A 27,190-nucleotide genomic window follows, 5' to 3' on the forward strand; every position below is an offset into this window, starting at 1 on the left:
GCCTGGCTAGCAAGAAATGATTTAGAAAGGCAGTTCTTCATGGATGCGGTAACGCACATTTTAGCAAAGTAACTAGTAATTTGAAGATGAGCGTGTGATCTTGGAGCAGCTTAACTACTCACCTTGTTTTGACACCCCTAGTAGATTTACCCCCCTTCCCACTTTTCCTTACATTTAAATTCCTCTGTGGCACTAAATAGAGCTGTAAACTTTGAGATGCCTTGAAGTCACGCGATAAACCAACACTAAGTGCCCTTGCAGTTTCTTTAAATACAGTATTGAAGAACTTAGAAGTCTAGGACGAAACTTAGCACTGAGAACTGGGCAATGCTGGCAGCACTAGAATGTGGAGATTGCAAGAGGCAGAAGCAGGTGAAGTTCCTGAAGACTGGAAAAAGGGAAATATAATCCCCATTTTCAAGAAGGGGAAAATGGATGCCCCGGGGAATTACAGACCAGTCAGTCTCACCTCTGTGCCTGGCAAAATCTTGGAGCAGATTCTCCTGGAAGGCATGCTAAGGCACATGAAAAACAACAAGGTGCTTGGTGACAGCCAGCATGGCTTCACTAAGGGGAAATCCTGCCTGACCAATTTGGTGGCCTTCTATGATGGGGCTATGGAACTGACAGACAGGGGTAGAGGAGTTGATGTCATCTACCTGGACTTGTGCAAAGAGTTCGACACTGTCCTACACGACATCCTTGTCTTTAAATTGGAGAGACATCAATTTGATGGATGGACCACTTGGTGGATAAAGAACTGGCTGGATGGCCGCACTCAAAGAGTTGTGGTCAATGGCTCAATGCCCCGCTGGAGACCAGTAATGAGTGGTGTCCCTCAGGGACTGGTGTTGGGACCAGTCTTGTTCAACATCGTCAGTGGCATGGACAGTGGGATTGAGTGTGCCCTCAGCAAGTTTGCCGATGACACCAAGCTGTGTGTTTCAGTTGATACCCTGGAGGGAAGGAATGCCATCCAGAGGGACCTTGACACGCTTGTGAGGTGGGCTGATGCCAACCTCATGAAGTTTAACCATGCCAAGTGCAAGGTCCTACACCTGGGTTGGAGCAATCGCAGGCACAGCTACAGGTTGGGCAGAGAAGAGATTCAGAGCAGCCCTGCGGAGAAGGACTTGGGGGTGCTGGTTGACGAGAAAATGAACATGAGCCGGCTTCAGTGTGTGCTCGCAGCCCAGAAAGCCAACTGTATCCTGGGCTGCATCAAAAGGAACGTGACCAGCAGGTTGAAGGAGGTGATCCTGCCCTTCTACTCTGCTCTCATGAGACCTCACTTGGAGTATTGTGTGCAGTTCTGGTGTCCTTAATATAAAAACGGCATGGAACTGTTGGAACAAGTCCAGAGAAGGGCCACGAGGATGATCAGGGGACTGGAGCACCTCCCGTATGAAGATAGGCTGAGAAAGTTGGGGCTGTTCAGCCTGGAGAAGAGAAGGCTGCGTGGAGACCTCATAGCAGCCTTCCAGTATCTGAAGGGGGCCTATAGGGATGCTGGGGAGGGACTCTTCATTAGGGACTGTAGTGACAGGACAAGGGGTAACGGGTTAAAACTTAAACTGGGGAAGTTTAGATTGGATATAAGGAAGAAATTCTTTCCTGTTAGGGTGGTGAGGCACTGGAATGGGTTGCCCAGGGAGGTTGTGAATGCTCCATCCCTGGTGGTGTTCAAGGCCAAGTTGGATGAAGCCTTGGGGGCTATGATTTAGCGTGAGGTGTCCCTCCTGGTGTCCCCCCTGGCAGGGGGTTGGAACTAGATGATCTTAAGGTCCTTTCCAACCCTAACTATTCTATGATTCTGTAAGCAAAAATGAAAGGTGTTGTAATTGTTCTTCATGGATCTGTGTGGCATACAGAAAATATCAATCTAGGATGTGTCCTTTTTGTAATTGGTGATACTCAGTTGTGATAGCATCCAGTAATAAACATACAGTCCAGGAGAATCTAGAAAATAGTTGTTCCACACAGGCCTAGTGTGCAAAACAGTTCTGCATGTTTTGTTGCAATTGTAATAAGGGATTAAATGCCATATTTAATAGTTCACAAGATTTGCAGTTGTAAAAAATGTGTATTTCTGCCAACTTACTGTGCTCTGGAAAAATAGCCAGCTTTTTGCCTGACAGTTTTTAAATTTTTGACCAAAATACTGGTTTTGTTGTCACCAAACTTTTCTGGGCTTTTCCTTTTTATAATTAATTGATGATTATTGTTACAGGTTTATTTAGCTTTGTCAAATAAGTGCAAGTCTATTTTAATTATCTCCCTAATAAGATCAGAATGTGATTTTTAATCTCCTATGAATTTTAAAATTGTTTTGCCCTCAGAAATTCTACGCTTTAAAGCTATTGTTGGTAAGACAAGCTTTCTTATGAGAACCTTTTTGTTTTGAAAGCTGTTTATAGAGGAGTTAGAAGTATTGTGTAAACAGATGGGGATTTATTTCTGAGAAAGGAAATAGACAATTTCTTACTATTTCTTAATTTAAATCTGGCCAGTGTGAGCAACAGAACTAAACATAGTGAAAGTGACTCAGTCTTGTGTAGGTGCTTGGAAAATTGTAGCTGTCAGAGAAATATGGTAATTGGATTGAGTTGTGTGGGAGAGAAGACCGACAAGGGAAGGAGAGGGTGGTCAAACTGGGTGCTGTAGTTGCAAATAAAGACAAGTGGCGGTATCACTGCTCAAAAAAAGTGGGCAAACTTTCCATATGAAGTTGAATAATCAAGTTGCATGGTCAGGTTCCTAAAAGCAGCATGTGTGTGTCTCTTCCCCTCCTTCCCCCCCTTACTCCCCCATATCCCTTTCACACTTCTGTTTCTGCTTTTAAAATCTTGTCTTTTATCCTTAGCACTGGAGGTTTTTTGTGGTTTTGTTTGTTCGTTTTCTAAAAAACTTTTTCTTTATTAATTCAACAGGCTAAATAGGTTATGTGGGAACCGCACTGAAATTGTGTGTGGCAGAGAGCTCCCAAATCAGATAGTAACAGGCAATGATGAAATGGCAGTGCTCATTTCCCCCTTTCTGAGTAGGTCTGGGCTGGTGTGCCTAGAACTTTACATCCGTACAATAGGCTGGTTTGACAGTTTCTGTGGGATTGCCATAAATAATCCATAAACTCCAGATGCAAGATGGATTCTTCCATATAACTGGGGAGGATATTACTCCTAGCAGTAATGTAAATTGTTTCTGTCTAAAAGTGTGTGAACTAAGGTTGTAATTTTCCATGTTAGGATTGCTGGAGGCTGTGCTTTCACTCATCCAAGTAGAAGAACTCAAAATGTATGTGCTTACTCTAGAGCATAGTCACCTATGCACGTAGTTGCAAGTTAAGGTGATGCTACTTGGTGATTGCCACCTGTCAAATGCTGTGTAATTTTAAAGTAGTTAAATCCAGGGTTCAGCAACTGTGCCCAGATAGGAAGCCTGGCCAGCAGCCAAACAGCCCTTCATTATCTGCCAAGGAGATGCTCAAGGCGTCAGGAGGACACCAGGAGTGTGTGAAGTAGCTGAAATACAGGCAGAAGTTTAGACTGAAGTTCTGGCATCAGGACCTTTGGTGTTTCATATGCCTGTAACAGTATGCGTTAGCCAAAGGTGACAGACAGGCCATAACCTATCTGGGAGAAACTTTGCTTTCTGAATTCTGCTTTTTGTTCTTGTGACAGGCTCTGCTTTACTGGGTAAAAGAGGAAATGTTTGATGTTTGTGTAGCTATGATTTGAAACTATTATTTCTATGTTACAAACCTGTCAGTGATTCATAGAATCATATCACAGAATAGTAGAATAGCCTGGTTTGGAGGAAACCTTAAAGATCATCTAGTTTTGACACTGACAGGGATGGGGCATTCACAGCTTCCCTGGGCCAACCTGTGCCACTGTCTCACCACCTTCATAAAAATTTCTTCAGTGAGTTTTGAAGAAGGGAGTTAAGCAGGAGTCTGCAATTTTTAATTTTCATAATGTGGAAGACACTCTGGTTTTCTTTTTGCCATGTCATGGAGCAGTTCTTTTTGCAACAAGTCTTGGAGGATAAAGGGACACTAACTGGAGACTTCTTGACAATATAATTTGAAATAGCTGTCTCGGGACTGAGGAGGAACTATTTTGTTTGTCCTTCATACTAAGATGGTACAGTTCATTTGGGAGGTGGTAGAAGAATTGGCTTTTTTTGGGGGACCCAAGACAAATTGAGGTTCTGGAGGCACGTAGTGGTAGCCTTGTCCCACTGCTGGCATGTCTAGCATGTCTTCTATCACTGCTAATGCTGAGCACAAAATCCCAGCCCCACTCAGACCTTGTAGTACCATCACACAGAGTATAAGGAGGGAGCAGTACATGCTGCCTGGCATATCATTGTACCTATATCTCTCTCTGCCTTTCTCCTTTGCTCATCCGGCACCAGGCTGGATATTCTTCTTTTTCATCATTAGTGGAGGTAGGCCTGAAGGAGCAGCTGGTATATAATGAGAACAAAGGGATGGACTGTGTAGAACAGAAATGGAGGCTACCAGAAAAAGCTGCTTTTTCTGACTAGTTTCAGGCCTGCTGCAATTCCTGGGGATGCTTCTTAGGCTCCAAAACCAGATGCCTCTGTCTTCAAGGTGACCATGCTGTTCCTCTGAGCCACAAACAGTTGCTGTTACACAATTTGTCTTCTTGGCTCCATTAGTTTGATTTGTTGTAAGAAAAGACAGCATTAATGTCTTGTATTTTTTGAACTGCACTTCGAACACTGAGAAATCTCCTGGTAATTGGATATGGACAATAACTGTGGCTTGTTGCAGATCATCAGTTGTTAGAGCCACTGAGGTTCCTGAGGGGCAGCCTTTTTCCAGTGCAGTGCAGGTTTGTCTGAGATTCTGTTGCTTACTGGAGTAAGCAGTTTTGAGAATTTTTACATGTATTTTTAGAAACAAATGGTTTATGTTATGATTTATAAATTGAAACACAAGTTCACATAATTTGATTGTCCTTTATCTGCTGGTGAGGGGCCAGAATTTAATTTTTTAAATTAGGAAAAAAAAAAAGTTGTTTTGAAGCATAATGGTTATAAACAGCAGCCTGCATGGTGGTTTTGTTATTGTGACTCTGTAAGTTTTGAAAAAGTGAAGAATGCACAATCATAAAATAAAAGTGATATTAACAATTTTATTCTTTTTTAAAGGAATATTACCAGCCTGTCAGCTAAGCTTGTATCATCAAACGGTTGTTACTTTGTGTAATTATGTCTTACTCCCCTTCCCCCTTAAAGACTGCTTGAGGTTTCTACCCTCACAGTTTGTATCTTTAGGCAACTTGGAGATGTCCCTTGCATAACCCAAAGTGGAAAATATCTGTAATTATGTGAACCTTGGATGAGAGAGTACAAGGGTGAAATCATCTGTCATAAAAATACAATCAATACCAGGTATTCATCAATTTGGATATGATAGCAGTAGTGGCTAAGGAATGTAACCTGTGCACAAGATGGCAAAAGGGCAGATGAATCACATTTATCTTCCTTATCAGCTAACCTGAAAGTTGACAGCTGCCAGATTTAAAGAACTGTAAGACATACAAAAGCTGAAATGGTCATAGTTATAAAAGAAATAACTTAAAATCTGGTTACTGTTAGATGCATCTTTTAAAATGAGAGGTTTATTTCAAAGCAAAGCTTCCACATGTTAGTAACGGTACAGTAACTTTTACTTCGTGTAAATAGCTCTGATAGACAAGCTACCTGTCATATTTCTAAAATAGGTTGGTTGGTTGTTTTTTCCTCTGTTAATAAAAGAATTATAAAAATCAGTTCATCTAATTTTTTAATTTTTTATTTTTTTTCTTTTTAAATCTCTTCTCCCGTAGAGCCTGGCCAAGTTAACAGATGGATTCAGGAATAGCTGTTGTATTACAGATTCCCTGCAGGATCTCCAGCACAATTCTAGTTCTATCAGTGACTCCTGTTTACCTCAGCAGCACTGCGATGCTTGTTCTCAGACTGACATCACTGGAGAGGTATGCATTCCTATGGAGACATTTGCTGTAGAAATGAAGTTGCTTTTGTACTATAGTGATACGTACATCGCTACTTCCTGTTTTGTTTTAAGAGGTGTTGGCTGTACCAGAACAAAAAATCCAAAGCAGTATTAGCAGTGAGGGAGTTGTGTTTGCTATTGTTTACAGAGCACATGAGTGGCACCCTGAGTGGTGGTGGGCTTTGTGGTTCTGCTACTTGAGCATGACACCAAGGCGTAGCAATGTGCTCGCAGGTAGTGACAGGTAGAATCAACTTCCGGACTCAGCCAGCCCAGCAGAGCACTTGTCATGTCATCACCTTCTTTGGTGACCTCAGGTTCATCTCTTAAGTAACAGCTCTTGCTGAGGTGTCCACCGACCTCTTCCTTTCATGTCACTAGCTCTGACCTACTGATGCGTGCAATGATGCAGGAAGGAAGAAAGCACTTTAGCCAGCTTGAAGTTGAGACGTGGTTGTTCAACAGTGTGAGATGTTAGTATTCTGGTAGTAGTTATAGATGGGTTTTGGTGCTCTTCATTTGATTTTTAAAATCTTGATTTTATCATGCTTGTCATCTTTGTTTATGTACATTAACGATGTAAGGTAGACCTATGTTCCTTTTCTCTGAGACAAGAGAAGTATTGGTTAGAGTCTCAAAGTATTTTTCTTAAAAATTCTCTTCTGTCATATCTTTATGCTCAAATATGCCATTAAATATAGTATTTGAGAGGAGCTTGTTAGCGTTCCCTGGAAGTAGTTCTGTGTGAACAGAATTATGTATTTCAGATAATAAAAATTTGGCTTGCACTGGTACTATGGCAGCCTAGCTGTTCTTCATGAATAAAATTCTTACTTCTGTAGATAACATTAAAAACAAAGCGAGAAGACAGACAACCTGTTTGTAGTTTGTTGGTACTATACTTTGGATGTTACTCCACATTTAGTTAGAAATTTCTGTTGAGCTATGTAACTTCTAATTGGAGACTTTTTATCATCCCATTTCTCCTCTTCTTTCACTTGCTGACTAGTTGCCAAGTTGCATATCTCCAGAGGGCCTCTGCAAAAAAAGGAAATCTGTTTTTAAGAATATATGCTCCTAAAGCATCTATGAAAATTTGGCTAGCACTAGGCCATCTTTCAGTGTGTTAGGTAGATGGTACCTTTGGGATGTCATTTTTCAACTGGTGGTGGGTGTGATTATTGAATTCCAAAACCAAAAGGAGCTTAGCAGCATTTTCCCATTCATAGTACATGTTGAATGCAATCCAAGACAAGTCAAGTGTAGTCTGAAAATTGTGTTTATCAGGCATAGTTTTTTTTGTCAGGAAGATAACATGAAGCAGTTACATTAATGGTTTCTCTGAATTATCAGTAGTGGAATATGAGGAAAAAAAAGAGGTGGATTTTTTTCAAATGTGATGATGAAGACGACAGAAGCAGCAGTTAGATGCGAAATCCAGAGATACAGCAATGCAGTTAAGTAGGGATTTGGGATTAACCTATTGGACCATATACAGACTTCTGAAGAGGGGAACTGCTGATGCTCTAAGAAGGAAAGAAGTTGCTGTACAAACTGGACTGAATACAATAGGAGTTTTTGTATAAAAGCACGTTCTACAACTGGTTCAGGTGATGCTTTTGTAATAGTGTTTAAAACACACTAATGATCTAAGTGCTGGGTAACACATCACAGTACAGGGAAAGTTAATCTGAATTACTTCTAATTAAAGTCCATAAAATAGTTGTATCAAGTAATAAAATATTTCAAATACTCTTTTATTTTAGGCTCAGATAAAGTTGAAAAGCTTGGACCATTCATTAATGATTCAGTTTGATAACCCTTGATTTCTGGGATTGTAATTTATTGAAAGGGCTCATTTATCTTATGTATGTTTAGCAATAAACTAGTTTTGTATTTCTAAAGCATAAAATTGATTTTTAGTACGTTATTACTTAAAACATTGGGGATTTTTTAGTGAGTCTAGTGAGTTAGAGTTAATTTATACCTTTCTTTATTGTGAGAGTGTTTTTAAATTCTTATTTCTTCCTCTCTTTTCCCCTCTCTCTTTGCTCTTCAAATCTGCAAAAGTTTGGGTTTGATGACAAAACAAGACTTGTAGACAGAGTAAGACTGAACTGGCAGTATGAAGAGGCCAAGAAAAGGTAATTAAAGATAAATTTGTTGTTTTTCATTTTTACTCTTGTGATTTAAAATTTTCAAAGTAGAATTGGAACCAGCCTCCTAGCTGAAATGTCTTTAAGAAGACTAATTTGCTTACTATTGAGTGGTTCACAGATAATAAAAGCTTAGATAAACATAAGCCTTTATCACAAGATCATTAAATTTGTTTGCAGAGATAAAGCTAAATGTCAACCCCATTCTACACTTTGTATAAACAAAATTGCACTAGTTTAATTGAACTGTTTTACATCTTCCTCCTCTTCTTAAACCTCAGCATAAACAGTTTTTAAATTTCCATATATCAGCCTGGTCTGTCAGTACATATGAAGCTTTGCATACCTGTGTTCTAAGTTCAGTGTACTGAAGCTGTGAACTCAGTGGAAAGAAGATGCAGAACCTCTTGTGAGATAAATGAAGATATTCAGAGCTGAACAGAAGGGTACACAAAAAAATAAATTATGAGAATGAAAAAGAATCTGATAAAAAAAAAGTACTTGAATTAGGTTAATTCCTCACTTGGATCTAATTGCTTATGCTAAGTATTTCTTTTGTTGATGTCAGTCTTGCAGTGTATTTTAATGGCTTTGTAAAAGCAATTTGTTCTTATTTAGTAGTGTAGATACAGCTGATGACTTGAATGCAGTAATTCTGTGCATTTAGGATTATTTTAATTTGTGTTGATAGAACATTCTCTTATTAAAATTGCCCAACACTTAAAAGATTATGTATGGTCGACTTTGAAAAACTTTGGGTTTATTTTTTTTTTCCTTTTCAACTTTGTCTATTTTGCTGACTTTTTATGTCACATAACAAGGGTTATAAAAATTTCTAAACTTTTGCCTCCTTTTTCTCATGTTATGTTTTTTTTCTTTGGGGGATATCATAATGCTGTCATATGGCTTGGCAGGGAGTGAAAGCTTTATAGGCAATTCACTATTTTGTTCTTCCTGGAAAATGTACTCACATTTGGATGCAATACAGGCTTAATTAAAAAAAAAAAGAAAGAAGAAAAAATGTAAATTAAATGGATGCAAGTATGTTAGAAATACCCAGCTAAATTGTCAGGATTTGTAACTGGACTGAAAGTCTGTGTTGTTAAATACTGCATGTGAATACCAGTGACTGTTACCCAGTAAAGATTAAGTAATTGGGCAAAAAAAGGGCAAAACAAAAATCTGTCATTGTCCTGTTTGGACACAAGCACGATGCTTAGCACTTCATAGCCCAGTGATAGTTTAGGGGTTCATGATAGTTGCCGAAGGAAGAAGGATAGAATTTAGTTTTGTACTTTTTAGTTTAACAGAGCCACTGGTGCTGTAAAGATTGTATTAAGTGGTTTTAGTTTGGTTTTCTGACATAACTTTTCTTTGTGTTTTTCAAAGCAATTCTCCTCTCATGTGTTATTGCAGGGAAAAGATGGAGTGGTAGGGCTTTTTTGGGGGGTGTGGTTGGTTTTCTGAGAGGTGGGTTTCTAGTAGCAGCATTTCTTAGCTGGAAAAACTGAACATTTGTTTGTGCGTGGAATGCAGTATTTTTGAGCATCAGAAGTGAGCTGAGATTTGATGTTAATTAAGTGTAGAAAATCTGGGTAACTAACCTTCCAACTAGAGAATAGTAATTGCAGTAAGGGTAGTTTTGGTGTCCCAGGATAACAGTTCTGACAATGGTCTGTTATTTAGCAAAAGCATGTTAGTTGCTTTAAAATGGTAGCCTTATTCTGCCCAGTATGTTGTACGGAAGTAATCAGCTTTCGGCTTCTGAGTGGAACTGCACAAAGCTCATTGCCCCTACCAGTTATCTCTGTGGTTGCATTCTTCATTTATCATGCATTCCTTCCCCTTAGCTTGCTGGCATTTCTGTAGGGCTTTTGTCTCTACTAAATATCTTTGTGTTCGTTCTCCCTTGGCTGGTGAAATATCTACTGTTACTGCACAGTGTGGGTGACAGAATGTGCTGCGATGGATTAAAATCTACACAGTAGAAAATTAAAATTCTACAGTAAGTCTTAACTGTAAAGCAGTATATTAGGACTACTTGCTCGTCAAATGGGGTATGGAAACGTATAGCAAATAAGTACAACAGACAAACTGTCTTATTTCTAAGTTTTAATGGGAGACTTTTAAAATACACTGTAGGAGAAAAGTATGTCCTTTTACTTTAAAGGAAAAAAGCCCCTCAAAATAAAGGGCAGTGTGTCATATTTTAGTCACTCTTGTGCATCTAACCAAAAGATACGAGCAGAATGTTTGATGTATGTAGTAAAGAAGTTCTTAAAAATAAAAGTATGTTCTCTGTATATGGAGTGTGAGCAAGAAAATGCAGTGTTGGGATTTTTGAATGATCTTGAGGAATTCAGGAGATGAGACCCAGGGATAGTAGGAAAGTTGGTTTATGATCCCAGAATCTTTCTCCTCCCTCATAAAAGATAATTTGATTTTAATCCTCCTTCAAAAATCTCTTAACTGCTGAGTGGTTTGGACTTTGCATAAATCGAGATGTTCACATAGCTATTTTTTTTCCCCCTTTAGTTTCCCACTGGAAGGAAGTTGGATAATTTGCAATTTAATTTTTCCCGTGGGTATTTCAGATGTTGTGAGCTGTGGGTTCTGACATTTTCAGCATGCTGGGGAAGATCATGTCCTTTCTCCTGTGTCTGATCCAGGCTCTGGGAGGGAGGCACATCAATTCTGCTATTTAATTTACCAGTCATGCTGCTGAGAGGCTCAATCACTTTTCTTCTGTTCTTTACTCCTCTCTTCCCCTCCCTGCCCCCATTATTTTTAAATAAACTGTACCTTATTTCCATGAAATTTCTCCTCTCAGATCTGTCAGTGTGGCCCTCCAGAGAAGCAAGAAGGAGGGAGGACGGTCTTTTTGAGCAGCCCCAAGCTGGCTGGATAAATAGCGGTTTTAGTTTCAGTTGCTATTTGAGTGAGACCACCTCTCATGAAAGCATTTGCACACTGGAAAGTGTACCCTTCCAGCACTTCTCTGAATAGACTGTTTCATAGAAAGGGAAGTCAAAAGCAAATTGTTTTTCTTTGATAGTGCTTAAGTTGTCCAGTTCAGTATAATTCCTACATGAAGTATATTAGCAAATGATCCTGAAATGTCATTGCTGTGGTGCCTCATATCCTGTGAAGTATATTAATCAATAGATGAAAAATGATCCCTCCAAAAAGAAGCACCTAATTTTTTAACTGTGATTATGTTATTTGCCAGTCTGATGGTAGCTGACTTCAGTGAACTAATATATCCATGCATCTTCAACCAGCTTGTCTAATTTGGGTGCTGAAGAGGTAATTTGTATATGCCTTCTGTAAATCTTAATTCAGACATACTAGTTTTCAGTTCAGTTGTTGAAATCATACAGTGGCCATCAACAAATTTATTTTGGCCTTGGAAGAGCTTCCTCCTCAGCTATGCTTCATGTTTCTACATCCCCTTTAAGACTGTTACTTCTTTCTTTTTGGTATAGTTGCTGAATATTTGTTGCAAATTTGCTGTCTGATTGTCAAAATTCATTTTCAGTTGGGCTTTAAAAGGAGTAGCACAAGCAGAAGCTTGGGAGTGCAATTTGTGTTTGTACTGACAAAATACACCTTGGTTGGCTATTGATAGCAACATAGTCAAGTATTTTCCTGTTAAAGTAGGCAGATTTCAAGGTGTAATTGCCTAATTTCTAGTGCTTTATTCTACTCAACTAATCTGAAAATCTGATTTAGGGATGAAGTAATTTGTCTGATATCACATAAATATCTGGCTCAGGCATGTCAGCTAAACCTAAATCTCCCAGTGTCAGTTTTAAGCACAGAAAAGCTCTTTGAGCTATAAACGGAGCTGAGCCATGCTCTTGAACTATCTTTAAAGTTTTTATTATACCAGTTTACCTGGGAATTGGGGCAAATACTAATTTCTGTCCTCCATCGGTTTTAGCAGGCTTTGCAATTTTCCTGAAGGTGAATACCAAATTTCATCTGCAGAATGCCGGTGGGCTGTAAGGGTTTCATGAGTGTCTTAAGCCAATTTAAGACCTCCTTGTTACTGAATCAGGCTGCCAAGAAGGCTGGATATTCTACAGAGCATAATCACATTGTCTGCCAAAGCCACAGTGGCACATACGTGCAGGCACAGCCAAAGTAGACACAGTGAAGAAATTTTGTGAGCATTTGGCCAAGTTCCCCAGTTTCTTGTTCTTTCCATTTCTTTGTTACCCTTTCTCTAGCCTTCCCCTCTTTGGATATAAATCATAATTCACTTTCAAGAAGGTCTACAAATACCAGAAGTTACTGAGTCCTTACACCCTTCATTATATGCCTTCAGTACCACAGCCACCTTCTCTAGGTATTGCATATGGGCTAAGTTCCCTGGTACCTGAAGTGGCAGAGAACTTGCTCCAGTTATAAGCCCATTATAAGCCTAAGGAAAGGAGTAAGCTGGGCTGACTTTTGTTGATCGTATCTGCATATTTGTGTGATTTGGCCACTGTTCTCCTCCAGATTATAATTGAATTTTCATTGTATCTTCACCAGTCTTCCCTTTTGTTTCACGTAACAAAGGCCTGAGCTATAGAGTGGTCTGATATGTCACGCAAAAATCTAGGCATTTACATGCAGGGGATTACTGTGTTGGGATTTTTTCCTTAGAAAGCTGAAACAAAGTAAGTTGGAAGAGCTTGTTAAAGCTAGAAAGACCAGAGCTTGTAGGTTGCGAAGTGGCAGCTGTAGGATACTCGAAATTTGTCCCTTTTATGAGCATGAGTTAGGACTTTAGTATTGCTTTGGAGTATTTTTGTCGTCAGGACACCTGTCTAGTTCATAATCTAAGTAATGGTCTAAACATGGGGTTAATTGTAATTGTAAATCAAACATCCTCCATCTCACAAAAAGTGATTTTTATTTTAATCTCGCTTCTCATGCTGTTTTAATAAATAACCTCTTTAAAACAGAAGTGTTTTCGAGCTTAGCAGTATAATTTTGTTTTGTCTGTGTAGATACATAACAATTCAGATATGCTGTAAATTCTGCAAATACATGTGTTTTTACCCCCATGGTGTAGTTTGTGTAGCAAACTACTGGCTGTACTGATTTCTACCCTCATACGATGTCTGCGTTATCCTGGGCTAGGAATCATTCTAGCTACATTATTAGTATGGGCATTTCAGAGCATGTTTGCCATTTCTAATCCAAGTTTACTTAAGATCCCCAGGTTAAACCTTTGTCATCCCATCTGTGGCCCTCCTGCTTTTCTGCTTAACAGGGCCTGTTACATTCATCTCTATTTTAAATTTTTAAATACTGAAATAAGCAGCAAGTTGGTCAGCCTACCTAGGAAACCAGTCATTTGATACCACCTACTCGAGCATGGAATGCAAGCTCCTCAGCACTTGTTATGCAAGGATGGGAATGGGCAAAATGCCTGGAATGTTGATGGCTCAAAATTAACTGTTTTTTCCCCACTAGGGACTAGGCACCTCAGGATCTGGCATTAGGCCAGATAAAATTACCCTTTTACATTGACTACACTTAAAAAGTACTATCTTAAAAAATACCCAAAAGGAAGGAAAAATGTATTTTAAAATCAGAGGCTTGTTAAAGCATCTTAATTTTTTTGGTTTTTTTTATGTTAAAATTGCAGTCAATGCCAAGTCGTTGATTTATCTGAGTGGTTAAGGTAGGTGAATATATGCACTGAGTCTGAAAACACGGAAGAAATACTTTTTTATAATATACCATCAGTGAGAATGTCTGGTGTGGTTTAGGTATAAAATCTGGCATGGATAAGCATAGTGAAATTGCCCCCCCTTTTTTTTTTTAATCCATTTATTGTGATTCCCTTCCCAGCAGATTCCTGTATTATGTGGTGGTTAGCAATGTCTTTTTCTTTTCTTACAGGACAAACATAGAGACAAGAAGAACTAGCTGAAATGCTGAGTGTCAGGGAAATCCACAGCAGTATTTTTCCCTTTAATGAAGTATAACTAAGTTACTGTACGATGACTTCTTATTTTCAAAGCATCATCATAACAGAAATTGAGAGGCAAAAACCAAACCTTAAACTGGAATGTCATACTAAAAGGGAGTAATGTGTTCTCAGCAAGCTCAGGAGTCTAGATTAAAACCTCTTGTATCGAGAGTGGTGTTTTACCACTTTCGATACAAGAGCGGATTCAGTGGTTAAATAGCACTGACAGAGGGGATCCCATCTTCTCCTCTTTCCTGCTGGTACTTCTGTCTTCCCTGTTGCCTGCATTAGCATTTATTTGCTTCTATGGTCAGCTTCTTAACCAGCTCACCCTGCATTAGAAAGATAGCTAGCAAAACAATTGTAAGTGTTAAAATGAAGAAGAGGGTTACCCCTACCAGTTGTCATATAACCCACTGACTTTACCAGATACATCTCAACTTCTTTCATCCACAAGCCATGTAAGAGCTTATGAACATGGTCATTCGTACACATTGCCAGGGGTCATCTGATTCACACTTGCCTGCCAAGCTATGATAACTCAGTTGTAGATGAATTCTGTAATTCTGTTGAAAGAATCTCGAGTCCCCATTTGTTTCGTTTGGCACTGAACACTTGAAAATCAAGTCGTATGTGCCCTCAGGAGTGTTTACTGGATCTTTAACAGCGTAGCAGCCTGGGCAAGGGAGAGGAGGGGTCCTGAATGCTCACTTTTCCTGGCCCTGATGTCTTGTCAATGGGGCGAGGTGTTCTTCAGGAAGCTGCATCTGGACTTCATGCACAATAGCTGAGGCATGAAATACGTAGACTATGTATATCAATTCACAATGGTGCTTTCAGCAGCTATTGGCAGGAAGTCGGTTATTAATGCAAGGAGGAGGAAATGGTATTGAAGGGCTTGACAAAGTATTCTGCTTTAGACTAAAATGTAACATAATACCCAAGTTCTTTAGTTGCTGTAAATGAAATCTAAGGGGGGAAAACCCCTTGGACAAAATTCACAATGAAATTCCTATTTGTATATGAATGCACTCATTGCAAAATGATTTATACTGATACGTTATTTCCCTTCCCCTGATAATAAGATGGCCAAATACTTTCCAGATGTCAGTATAAAATAAACATTGCATGAGGTTTTATTTTTAGATGGTGAAAACCTTACCTTTGTCATGTTTATGCTGCTTCTTTTATCCTTAAACACGTTATCACACTGTGGATCTTCTGCAGATCTGTTTTGCTTGTTATATGCTTTTACCTTACTTTGTTATTTTCTTTCTTACCATATATATTGGAAAACAAAAAAGATTACTTTACCAAAGGAATGAATGATATTCCACCTTTAAGGTTGGCTTTAAGTGTGCTTTTATCTATCTATCTATCTATCTATCTATCTATCTATCTATCTATCTATCTATCTGGCTTTAAATGTGCTTTTCTCTATCTGTCTATCTATCTATCTATCTATCTATCCATCTGGCTTTAAATGTGCTTTTATGTATCTATTTATCTATCTATCTGTCTATCAGGTGATAATCTCTTATGGTGCTTTGAATGCTACCATTTCAAAGTGAAGATGAAACTGAGGTGTACAACTGCATAACTGCACAGTTCTTTAGTTTCAAATATTCAAAAATCAGATAGCTAGATGTTCTCTTATTTACTGTTTATTTTAACTGTAACATTCTAAAGTGTCTGAATTGCCCATTGTAAAGCAAGCATAAATACCTAGCAGAATTGTTCTCCCTCTTAATGCTTATGTTTAGAATTTCCCGAAAGAAATATTTGTGAAATTTCTAGCTTCAATATTCTTTGTAATATTTATAAGAGTTCAAAATTTGTTTGTAGCAGAACATTTTCTTAAAATGTCTTATTTTTGCAACCATTGTTTTGTGTGTGGGTTCACCTTCCTGAGATGCAGGATGTAGGAGACTACTTTCGACTATAAAACCTACTACAAAATAAAGTTAGCTTATTTATTGCTTGATTTGATGATGGATCTGTCTAAAGCCACTTATATTTTGCAGTAGATCCTTTCTTCCAGACTTATTTTGCTTACTAACAGCTTATTTACTCTTAACATTCTGCTGTCAGTTGCTGCCTAATATTTTCAGCCCCTTGAATCATTCCTCTGTTAGGTAGGACACGAATATACAGACCTGTTGTCACTAGAAAAACATCTCCCCTTCATCCCCTGAACTTTTGAAATCCCAAGTTAAGATTTGATAGTGGAAAAATGAGGAAGGAAAGGATGGTCAACTTCTTCAGTTGTACAGGCAAAGTTCCAGTTCTTTAATATTTTAAAAATACCCAAAACAAAACGCACCCCAAAATGCAGAAAGAAATAACTCTTCCAAACCCCTCTAAATTTTCTTGGTTTGAAATTTAGAAGAAGAAAAGTCGCATAAGTCAACAGGCTTCACCTTTTGGTATTTTTCCTCTTAATTGTCTTCATCTTTGTTTCTTCTGCTTTTTGAAATACATTTATCATTTAGAGTTTCGAATATACAACAGCAGCTGGCCTTGCTAGATAATGAGTCTTGGCCAGGAATGGCTGAAGCGGACAGGGACCGTCTTCAGCTCATCAAAGAGAAGGAGGCTCTTCTTCAGGAGCTGCAGCTCATCAGTCAGCAGAGACGATCCCCAGAAGACATTGCACGTTTGGAGGAAGAAAAAAGACGCTTGGAGGATGAAATTCAGCGAGCTCGAGCAACGTCTGCTCATGGGGCCACGGAAAGGTCTGGGAACTTGAATTGTTTTCTTATCTATTTTAAGATCCATGTAAGTAGTTTCAAAAGAAAGAGTAGGGAATTTCACTGTGTTTAAGAAAAAACAACAGAATGTTTCTGGAGTAAGTTCCTTTCAAGAAAGGAAGAGGCTGCTTCTGACTGGCATTTAATTCTGACTGTCTTGAAGATGTCTGAAGGAGAGTTAGAGTGGTAATGACTAGTTAGTTTTCCTTTCATTCGTCTGTCTTCTGAATAGGAAGAAGAGATCAGAATAGAGTCACAAAAGATGCTTGGAAAAAGTCTGAGTGATGTTGTCTGATAATAGAGACATGAATAACAATAACTGTAGAGCGCAACATTTCCTCTTGTTTTCAGTGGAGTAATATTCATCTCCAAAAACATCAGAACAAAGATCCTTTTCCGATATTTGATTTGTGCCTTATAACAGGAAAGTTAAATGATGATTTTACTACCTTTTGTATACAATTTTTCCTTTTAATTTGCAGTCTCAGCAGTGGGAGCACATCCCAACTCTGACATTCAGAGAGCACAGTGAACAGAGTCATTCTTGAAAACTTAAATTAAATGTCAAGTTACATGTGAAAACAACCCCCCAAACTTACTAATGGAAACAATGTGTTTATTTCAAAGTTGCCCAGTTTTTCCTGTAGCCAGAGAAATGGACAAATCCTCACCTCTTCTCGTTACTATAAACCACTTCCAGTGAAAGCACTGAAGACTTGTTCTTGTTTCCTAGACTTGCTTCTCTTAAACAGTGATAAAAACCCAGTTTGACACTTGAGGAAAACTACGTGAACAAGCTTTAATATGATTTCTGTAAAGGTTAATATTTACATAATTAAGACACTTTTACAGTATTTGGAAGTGCCTTGCATACACAAATTTTGAGAACTTCAGTTCCTTTGAAAAGTCTTACTTCAGACAGTAAATTCAGGCAATAAATAGAAAATTCCCAGCCAACCTATAGTTCAGTGTTCTGTATTTTGCAGTTTTTGCAATATCGTTACATTGGCTTTCCAGCTTAAACTGACAGAAAAGGGAGTTCACTTTACACTGCAGTGTAGTAAGTTTTATTTGTTGGTTTTGGGTTCTCATGTTAGGTAGCGCATGCTATGTTGGCAAGAAAGCCAGGCTATTTTTCCATGTAGTTCATGCTGTGGAAACCAGCGTTCCAGTATGATACTTGATATTTCAAATGTTAGCAAAAAGTTGAGCAGAAGTTAGAATAATATTGAAGGGCAATCTATTTTTGCATAACAAATTGGAGGAAAGCTTAACTATTAGTGGCCCATTTATTTGTTTGTCTTAGGTTCAGGAATAACCAAAACCATTCCTAGTTCTGCTTTTCTTTTTCTACTTTCTCCAAATTGTGAAATAAAATGAAGCTTCCTCTTTAAATAATTGTTGGGTCTGCTCTGTTTCTGAATTTTACAGGAACTGAGTTACGTGCAGATCAGAACTAACTTAAAATCTGTATGACAGAGGTTGGGTTTTGTTTCGGTTTTGGGTTTTGTTTTTCTGTTGCTTTTTGTTTTTTTGGTTTAAGATGTTGGCAGCCTTAGTTGGAGGCATCTCTTGCCCCTCAGCACAGGTACCTACAGCACTGATGACTGTGGAGTGTAGTTTCCTAAGTTTTGAATCGATTAAGTTTCTTGAATCCATTTGTCTTTTTGGTTCCTGCATGCAGTGCCTTTATCACGTAAGTTTACATAGTTGAGCTGCAGCCTTCCTTGCACCAGTTGATTAACCTGGTCTGGGGTCCACAGAAGCAGGAGAAAAGTTTCACGCTTGAACGCTGTCGGGTGTGCAGCTTCTGCTGTGTGGTTGCAGTGAATGGAGCTCCCCAGAGGGTGGTGGGATTGTTGGAGTGTAGCACTACAGCCCCTTGCTAGCACATGAATTGTAGAAGTTGGAGGCCAAAGAAGTTGAAAGATTTATGTTTTTACTGCTGATAGAGACGTGATTTTTTCACATCTTAAGCATCCAAAGTTTATTGACACTAATGCTGCTGTTTTTTTATCCAGAAGGACTCTTTTTCTTCTTTTTTTGTTGACTTTTATTTTTATTTTTTAAATCCTGCCCATTAAGGTGTTGAATTCTAACAGCTATCTTTGCAGTTGAGGAAGGTCTTAAAGGATTGAGATAAGTTTGGTCTGTTCTCTCCAAACTTTCTATCAGAATCCTAGTTTCCAGCCAGCTTATGAAAGCAGGGCTGGAGGAGTAACTTTCCTGAATGTACAAATGATGTAAGATACAGAACATGTTTAGCACCCTGATTTTATTCTGAAGTTTAGTGATTTGGCTTGGAAAAACAAAGCACCATGAACAAATGAATAAATGTGATAACAATACATAAAATCTATTCTTTGAAGTTTTAAGATTCTCAAAATACAAAATTTAAGGTATCATGTAGCTGTCTGAGACTGACAGCATTGAAGGTACGTTCCATTTGTGTTGGGGCACTGGTATGGAATAATTCAGATGCTTGCTATTAGAATGGGCAAAAAAATAAGTCTCGGATATTTTTGCCATAGCTTAGCATTCAAAATGTATCACCAACTTAATTATATAAAAATGTACTTGAAACACCTAGAATTAGAACTTAAAGTTGAGTTTTATGGCTACTGCTTAACAGAAGTCCTCCAAAAATTTTCCATTTTATCTTTGAAATTTGACACTAATTAGCTTGGATATTAGGGCTGTTTGGAATATTTCTTTCCTGCCAAGGCAACGAAAGGCATAGTAGTTCTCTGTATTTTACTGGCACAGTCGGGTTGACGCAATGGAAAAAAAATCATTGTAGACTGATCGGGTTTTTTACCTAGGACTTTATAATTTTGCTAATTGCTGTGATGTATTTTCAACATCATGACTCCTACACTGTGCTTCAGTTACTTTTCTTGTCTGGGAATTCTGCTGGAGTCTTGGTTCTTGTGTTCTTGCTGAAATTACCATAGCTACATATGAGCTGGGTGAATTAAAACTTTTCATTAAGTAGCAAGACTTACTTTTATATTCGAAACTGCAGTGCAGTGATACTTTTCTGTACTTGGAAAGCTCCTCGCACTTCTTGAGCACTGCTGTATTGAAGAAAAATAGTAATATGTATCTATTGAATTGCAGGATACTGTTACAGGAAAAGAGAAATTGTTTGCTTATGCAGCTAGAAGAAGCTACACGTTTAACCTCATATTTACACTCCCAGTTAAAAAGGTGAGTTATGTAAAACCAGGAGATTTTGAAGTTTTAACTGCAGCAGAGAAGAATATTAATAGTCTATAAAGTTTACCTTTTAATACTTTTACATATGTATGCCAAGTAAATTTATTTTTTACTGAATTTATAGTTTGGTCTATGGAGTGTAATGACTTGGATGGAGTTTTATAACTAGTAATAGGGACGACTATTTGGGCTACATTATTATGTGGGAATTTTATGTTACCTTATTTTTCTGAAAAGATACATACTTAAATGCCTTTATAATATTGTCACAGTTTTCCTAATATGAAGATAATGTTCTTTTAAGTTCTGTGAGATTTTAATATTGTCCAAAGGAAGGGGTCTTGATCCCTTATGAGTTGACAAAGTTTTGCCATTTAAATACACGGGCGTGCTAAGACCCACACAGAAGCCCAGAATATTTTGCATATTCAAGCTTGTAGCTGCCTTTTTAGATTCAGCTCTTGGGGATTCCCCAGCTCAACATCATGCCAGCATCAAAAGCTCAGTTCCTGCTGTGTCTCACTTCATCTCTCACTGTCACTTGTATTCTTCTCTCCCTAACTGTCTGATTGGTAAGAGGAACTGGAATACGATTCATTGTAAAATCTTTTTTATTTTGCGCTGGAAAAACCTGTGAGGGTGAGGCTTACACAGCAGTTTGTTAGGACTTTCCAAATCCCTTCACGCTTTTTCTGCCTGGTGTGTTTATTACCTATCATTAATACAAATTCAAGCTGGATCATGGTAATCTACCCTTCCCCTCTTTACATTGAGGGGAATTTATTTACACCGATCCAGATCCTGCTCTGGCCTCTCTTCTGCCAAATTATGGCTGCTTACGTGCTGGAAGAAAGAGTACGCTTGTCTTGTTGAACCATTTGTCTTCAGGCACTTGGTCCTAATGTGCCTGTCACTTGCAGTGTTCCAGTCATGGCTGTGCTGGAGACCAGGGCAAGAGACAAGAGCTAGACTTTAAAATACCAAATCATGTCTCTGTGTTGCTGTACTGAATACATGTAAAATTCCTTGTGTAATCTGGATTGACATTTTTATGTCTGAGCTGGTGTATGTGATTGTGTTTGAAAGGGCCTTTTCTGTTTTCTCTTTCTTTGCCTGCTGTAGTCTGTCAGCTAGCACCCTCACAATGTCCTCTGGCAGCAGCAGGGGATCCCTGGCCTCCAGTCGAGGATCCCTGGCCTCCAGCAGAGGCTCCCTCAGCTCGGTCAGCTTCACAGACATCTATGGCCTTCCGCAGTATGACAAATCAGACAGCGTTACAGACTATGGGCAGCATCTACGCTTTGACATAATTCCCTTCGAGTCTCTCACAAAGGATGTGCCATACGCTGATCCCATTGGACACTCGAATTTCAATAAGCACCGGAGGTCTCTGGATACCCCACAGTCCTTGGCATCCCTGTCATCACGGTCCTCCTTGTCATCGTTGTCCCCTCCAAGCTCGCCTCTGGATACCCCGTTTCTTTCTGCATCTCGAGATTCTCCCTTGGCTCAGATGTCAGAAGGTTTTGAGGAGATGGCGAGCATAGGAGCCCTGGAAATGCTCAGGGCTCAGACCACAGTGTTGGGCGATGATGATACACAAGGAACGAGCTCATCTCAGACGTCCACTTACCCTGTGGACAATGAAGTGTTGCAAGAAATGGGACCACAGCTGACTGCTGTCCAAACTGGTGGAGGTGAGTTTCTGGACATACTATTTTGTCACATCATCATAGGAAATGTTACACAGACCTAAGCATATTGGCATAGTAGAGATTGTTTCTCAGTTTGGCTTGCTATACTATGAACCACTAATCACTCAAAACCAAGAACTTGTTGTTTACCAACTACCACACCCACCCCCACACCCACCCCCACCCCCCCACCCCCCCCCGAAAAGCCAAACACAAGACCAGGCATGAGGTGATGCTGCTGACAGTGCTTGAAGGCTGGCTCACTCCATGCTGAATTCAAACCCAGACCAGGTTCACATGTCTTAAGTTCTGCAATGGAGCAGAAGGTGGCTGCATGGTGGTCATGAGTGCATGGTGCACTGTACTTCTGAATAGAGTTCTTTGTCAGCCACGGAGCATCCTTGACAGGGGGTGTGTGCGAAAATCAATGTCTGCTTGAGTGGCTGTCTCAGAGAACCTGAGCTGTATGATTGTAGAGGAGCAATGTGTGCAGTTACCACAGCACACATACTGTTGAGTTTTCTTTTTCTGCTTGGCTGTGAAGTTGTTAGACTTGCTTTAGTTTGTATTGGTGGAAGCTTCTGAGGCACTACAGTTGAGAAATGTAAATTAGAAAGATCAAAAAAGGAAACTTTTAAAAAAAGTTTCCTTTTTAGAAAACAAAACAAACATTTAAAATCCTGATCATAAAGGCACATGACATTTCTTTTCCTGTTTTAGTCCATCAAATTAAGAACTGCTGTTAAAGCGAAAACGAGTATTCCTCCATGATGAAGTTTTTGTGTGTTGGCTTACTCATATTTCTAATAAGACCATACTAGTAGAGAAGGGCTTTTACGAGTATATTTTTAATATTGAAGATTATAATTTCCATCCCATTTTTATACCCAGAATTCTGTGTTCTTAATTGTGTATAATGTTGCATTCAGGACTTAGCATGTCAGGAGTAATGTGAAATATAACCACAAAGGTATCGTATTATCCTACCAAAATCTTATGTCAAGTGATAACGAGAAGGAGCACTGACAGCTTTCAGCTTTGTGTTTTTGAAAACAAAACTTCACCAATATGCTAAAAAGCTATTATTGCTCAAACAGCATTTGAGTCTAGACTCACCTGCTTTCCTTAATGCAGCTGGCATTGCCAGAACATACTGCTGCAGAATTTGTATTTTCTAGATGTAAACATTTCTAGTGCCCATATTGTAGCTTTCAGACCAAAATAAACAGAATTCCAGAGACCAGCATGTAAGCTTGTGCTTAAATTAGTGCCATGAAGAAGCTTCCTGAGGCTTTCTTTAAACCTCAGGTCAGACCACAGCATGTCTTCACCCATTGTGGTAAATGAAAATATGTAGTAGTTCATTTATAGCTCGTACGTGTTTCCTAGAAGTGAAGGCCTGGTCTGAAACAGGATGAGAGTCAAGTTCCTGCTTTGGTTTTTCCTTTTCTCCCTTCTCTGTCACATTTTATACATTTCACATTTCTTTGACAGCTTCTGGCAGAACAGCTACCTGCTGTCACTGCTGTGGTGTCCAGCTCCTAGTCAGGGGTTAGACTTTTCACTGTGTACAACAGAGAGCTTTGTGTTCCTTTTTGAGGAAGAATGTATGGTTAAAAGGGATCCAGGCTGTCGTGTCTTTTCATGGTTGGTTGGTTTTGGTTTGGTTTTTGTTTGGTTGTTTTTTTTTTCTTTTTGCTTGTTTGTTTGTTTCTTGTTTGGTTTTTCTTCAGTTTGAAACAATTTCAGAAATATTTCTGATTTTTGGCTGGAGTCATGACTATATTGAGCTCCACACTCATTAGCTGGTGGGTTTGCAATTGTAATATAGTTGTGTGCAAGTAGCAGATGGAATTTCGAAATAATTCTGAGTTTGTACTCTTGGTTTTGAAGAATTTGATAGAGCATCAAGCTTGTCTATCCCAGTTTGGGAACCCCCGGGTGTTGAGGGGTTCTGGTTTTCACTAAGGTACTGGGCAGTGTGCTTTGCTGCTGCCCCCCAATGGCCTGGTAGTATAACGCGATGCTGGAAAACAGTAATGAGATCTTTTTTGCCTGTTCCTTCACTAGAAACAAAATGAGGGAATAGTTGCAAATTCTGGGTGCCTGGAGGATTAAGACTGAATAAACTGCGCATACTTCTCACTGAAGCAACACTTGGGCAAGTTCAAGGAGATCTTCAGGACCTGCAGTTTTGATATTCAGTTGCTGATCTGTCGTTTTAAGTCTATCTTGGACATGCTGTGAAACATGTTAACAAGTGTGAATGGAATGAATATGCCTGGGAGAGTAAATCCATCATATTTATAAAGCTGGGAGTGGGAGGAAACATGTTATTAAAATACTGGGCTTAATATCTTCACTATCTCTTACTTTCTATCCTAAAATAGTCTTTCAAGTGCTTGTTTCCTTTAATGCCTAAATAATCTATTGTTTGCAAAATATTGCCATAAACCTAAAAGATGATTTATCATTGTGTACTTTTCATTTTGTCTTGTTTCTCATGCGGCACAAGAGAAAAATTCACTGTAAGTGAACCTGAATTACTACTTACTGTGCTGTTTTTGCCTGTAATTCCAGTGTGGTTTTCTGTGTGGTGTTGGTTTTTTGGGGTCTTGGTGGGGTTTTGAGTTGCATGTGAAGAAACAGGAGATTTTGCTACATTTGATTTTGTTTGACATTGTGTATCTAAAGAGCTGTATCTGTTTAATCATTATGGCATACTTAAGTTTTTTGCTATGACAACTAAACAATACATTCATGCCTGTAGTTAAATTCCTGGAAAAAGTGTTCTGTGACCTTTAGCTTTGTTATATTATAATAATGTCTGACAGCATCACAGTAGGTAAGGTCTCTTTGTGTCTCTGATTCAGTTTTTATGAGTGTTTGACTCTTGTAGCAGTGCATTTTGAGCTGATGTGTGGTATTTGTAATCTTCTAAGCTTGTGAAACATGCTTATGTGTTATTTAGCTAATGAAATCTTGGACATCAGCATTTCCTTTGAAGTTCACTTTTTAGCTAATGATACCTGAGAACATTCTTTTAATTGGGGCTGTCTGATACTTGTCAAGGTTTGGCACCTAGTAGTTCTGGAAATTCATATATATCGTTCGCTGATTTTGTTACTTAAATAAGGAAATGACAGGTAATTGTCTATAATAGAAACTTTATTTTTGAACAGTTCTTCAGCTTCAGGCATTGGAAGGTCTGCAACATGCGGTGTACCTTGTTCTGTTTAAAATAAGATCTGGTATTTCTTGACCAGTTTTTCCTGCTGACACTTCTTTTTTTCTTTTTTTTTTAATTTTATGTCAAGGGCATGTTTTGGTGTTTGCATCTCTCCCACATTCACTGGGATTGCCCAGATGTTATCAAATGCTTGCATGGCCTCTAGGCAGTGAGCAAATTGTTGTCAAGTTACAACATTGTTGTAACATGCCAGTTTTTCATGAGTTTATATTGGTGCTTCAGATCAATTTTTCTTTCCAGGCAAATTAAGAACATGAACCTCCAAAGGAGAGAGCCCTGGAGGTCTTTCATCCATTAAATCTATACAAAGTGTTCACAGAGAGGGGTGAGCCAGAGGCCTATTTACAAAAAAGCAGTCATCCTACTGTAACTTGTTGAAATTAGTACAGAAATAATGGAGGCACTTTCATACAAAACTTAAATCAATTTTGTGAAGTTCAGCCTCTTTCCAGTGATGTAAAGTTATTGGGAAACTTCCACATTAAGATATGTCTCTAAGAGTGCTACTTTTTATTCTGCATAAATACTAGTGACAGAACTCAGAGGTGGGCTCACCAAATACAGTTTCTTTGCTTTCTGTGAGCTAGCTTGAACTTGGCTCTCCTATGTGGTAAGCATGACACAAGTAGTACTGCATGATGTGTGGTGTACAGTAAGGGTGGGATGCTGTAATTGGAGGGGTGGGGAGGATGTTTCTTTCTCCAGGCACAGAAACAAATGCAGATTGGGCTGTTCCTGGTCAGCAGATTAATTTCTTGCATAGCTGAAGCTGACTAAATCCTTCATTGAATTTGGAGGGGAGGTCTGTAGGGCTGCATCCTGTCTGCCAGTTCCACGGTGGGTTAAATCTAATCTACCCACACACTTCTGTTGAGAGCAGTGGCATGGTTGTGTTAATCTGGGGGGAATTTATATCAGGCTTCAAGCCCTGATGTCCTGTCCTGGTGGTGCTTAGGTGCACGGTGAGATGGGTCCCATGCAGGGGGTTTGCTCACTGTCGGTACCTCAGCTAGGCTCTGCAGGTGGACCTCAGGCCATGGGCTGGCCTTCTGCTGAAGGAAACTTACTGGTTAGGTACTAGCATTTGATTTTTGGTGCCTTAAGATAGTGTGTAACAGAGGTATTTGACAAGTTTTTACTTTGAGTAAGACGTGTCTCATTCTTAGTTGGGGGCAGTAAGCTATAAATGTCAGCTGGTGCTTGTGTCCAGTGTGGTGTGCCCTGTGCTACTGTCACTCCAAATGCTGTCTGCTGAGACTGTGAATGCTTCCATGCTGTTTGAGTTTCTGAGCTTGAGTAGAAGCAAGTAAGATGCTTTCTCCATTTTTAAATTGACATCTCTGACACTGCTTTTCTGCTTTGAGGATAATCATTGAGCCTTAGGCAAAAGAAGGGCAAATTGGTGAAAGCTCTTCACTGCACAGTGAAGAAACTGGTCTTCCACAACTCCATTTAATGGTTCTCTCTGGGATTTGAAGGAAAACAATTTCAAGTTAGAAGCTATCATTGAAGGATCAAAACCCTACCTAACCAATTCTTGAGCATTACTATTTGTGCATGTACGTTAAAGGATTGGTAGCTGCTATACCTACTTGCCTGTGCAAAACCTGATGTTATACATCATTTTTGTTACTACGCTTAAACATGAAAATGATTGCTGAGTTAGCTATTTATGGTGTTGCTGGTGATTCAGGGAAGGGTGAAAGAGGGGGTTGAATATTGCTTTCTCCTCTCCCAGCTAGTTTTCACGAAGAATTTGAAAGAACAGTGGTCTGAGTGAGTTGGAAAGCACTGGTTCTTTTTGATAATGCCTCTCAGACTGTAAATAAAAGCTGCTATTATGTGATGGTATAAACAATGTGCTTTGAGACTTTCTATTAGGAAACAAATGAGAACAAAACCTCACATTGTGTTATCTGATAACTTCTTGAAAGAATTAGTCTCTGTGTTTGTTTTCAGTCTATTGTACATTCAGTAGGTAAATGTTAAAAGTTTAGGATATCATGTGTACATATGTTGAATTAATGTAAGTCTTCCTTCAGGAGGGATTATTTTACTAGAAAAGCATTTAGTAACAATGCAATTGGTTTACACTAAGTCTTGTCAGAGAGGAATTAGC

The 27,190-nt window shown here is 38.9% G+C and overlaps 1 protein-coding gene across 3 annotated transcripts in view; it reads left to right on the forward strand.

The window, feature by feature from the left end:
* WWC3 (WWC family member 3) overlaps window positions 1–27,190 on the forward strand; it is a 106,686-nt gene that overhangs the window by 60,189 nt on the left and 19,307 nt on the right. For all 3 annotated transcript variants that reach the window (XM_061459895.1, XM_061459894.1, XM_061459896.1), the window contains 5 exons: window positions 5,862–6,011; window positions 8,102–8,175; window positions 16,651–16,893; window positions 20,029–20,118; window positions 21,250–21,824. In XM_061459895.1, coding sequence (XP_061315879.1) covers window positions 5,862–6,011; window positions 8,102–8,175; window positions 16,651–16,893; window positions 20,029–20,118; window positions 21,250–21,824 — 1,132 coding nt within the window. The remainder of the gene's footprint in view (window positions 1–5,861; window positions 6,012–8,101; window positions 8,176–16,650; window positions 16,894–20,028; window positions 20,119–21,249; window positions 21,825–27,190) is intronic.

The sequence above is a fragment of the Pezoporus flaviventris genome, unplaced genomic scaffold, assembly GCF_033815535.1.
Source record: "Pezoporus flaviventris isolate CSIRO_AGI_PZ_B2104156 unplaced genomic scaffold, CSIRO_AGI_Pfla_v1 ptg000030l, whole genome shotgun sequence".
Classification (NCBI taxonomy): domain Eukaryota; kingdom Metazoa; phylum Chordata; class Aves; order Psittaciformes; family Psittacidae; genus Pezoporus; species Pezoporus flaviventris.